The sequence below is a fragment of the Buceros rhinoceros genome, unplaced genomic scaffold (genome assembly GCF_000710305.1).
Source record: "Buceros rhinoceros silvestris isolate BGI_N320 unplaced genomic scaffold, ASM71030v1 scaffold26897, whole genome shotgun sequence".
NCBI classification, from domain to species: domain Eukaryota; kingdom Metazoa; phylum Chordata; class Aves; order Bucerotiformes; family Bucerotidae; genus Buceros; species Buceros rhinoceros.
This window is the reverse complement of record NW_010423161.1, coordinates 2,863-3,752: the sequence shown is the minus strand read 5'-3', so window position 1 is coordinate 3,752 and position 890 is coordinate 2,863. Positions and strand designations below refer to the sequence as shown.

Sequence of the window (890 nt, the reverse complement as noted above, 5' to 3'; positions counted from 1 at the left end):
AAATCCTGCACAGGCCTGTCGCAGGCTGCCCAGGGCAGTGGTGGAGTCCCCATCCCTGGAGGGGTTTCCCAGCCGTGTGGAGGTGCTGCTGAGGGACAGGGGTCAGGAGGGACCTGCCAGTGCTGGGGAACGGGGGGACTGGAGGAGCTGAAAGGGCTTTTCCAGCCCAAACCATCCTGTGATTCAGCGTTTGGCGAACACGTTTCTCCCCTGCCTGGGGAGGCTGTGCCCGTCCCCACTGTGTTGGGGCACCCTGACACTCACCCCAATGGCCTCCAGGGTGTCGTTCAGCTCTCTCCTCTCTTCCGGCTGCTTATTCCCCTCAAAGCCTTCGTAGTAGACACCGAAGTTGAGATACACCTGCATGAAGCCGAAGTGGTTTTCCTGGTTGCCCAGGCACAGCTGGTAGAACCCTGTGGAGAGAAACCCGGCTTGTTCCCTCGGGAGAAGAGCTGCTGCCAGGCAGAGCCGTCCCCAGCTCAACCCCCCTCCTCCCCATCAGGGAGGAAGGTGCGATCAGACCGATCCGCGCCCTGGGCTGGGCAGGCTCGGAGGGGCTGGGCAGGGACCAGGGCAGCCGGGACCTGTCTCCTTGGTGAGGAAGTTGATCTGTCCTCGTGTGTGCTGGGAGACGCCGAGCTGGATGCCGTTGGGGTCGCTGGCCGTGGCCAGGATGTTCCTGCTGTTGGCGATGCCCGTCGCCCGCTGGACCTGGGGGCAGGAAACGCCGAGGGGCTTGTGTGGTTCTGGCTTGGCACCCAGGGAGCAGAGGGAAGCCCACAGGAGCCATGGTGCACAGGGCAGGGACACGGGGGGCACCTGAGGGGTGGTTTGGGCTCATGGGGAGCTGCCACTTCCTTCGTTACCGGGAGCTGAGGCCAGGAGCAGCC

General features: G+C 64.3%; 1 protein-coding gene across 1 annotated transcript in view; it reads right to left on the bottom strand.

The window, feature by feature from the left end:
- TMED6 (transmembrane emp24 protein transport domain containing 6) overlaps window positions 1–711 on the bottom strand; it is a gene marked incomplete at its 5' end in the record, with an annotated part of 1,484 nt that extends 773 nt beyond the window's left edge. The window contains 2 exons of the mRNA XM_010140349.1: window positions 265–413; window positions 585–711. Coding sequence (XP_010138651.1) covers window positions 265–413; window positions 585–711 — 276 coding nt within the window. The remainder of the gene's footprint in view (window positions 1–264; window positions 414–584) is intronic.
- Between the last annotated feature and the right edge of the window lie 179 nt (window positions 712–890).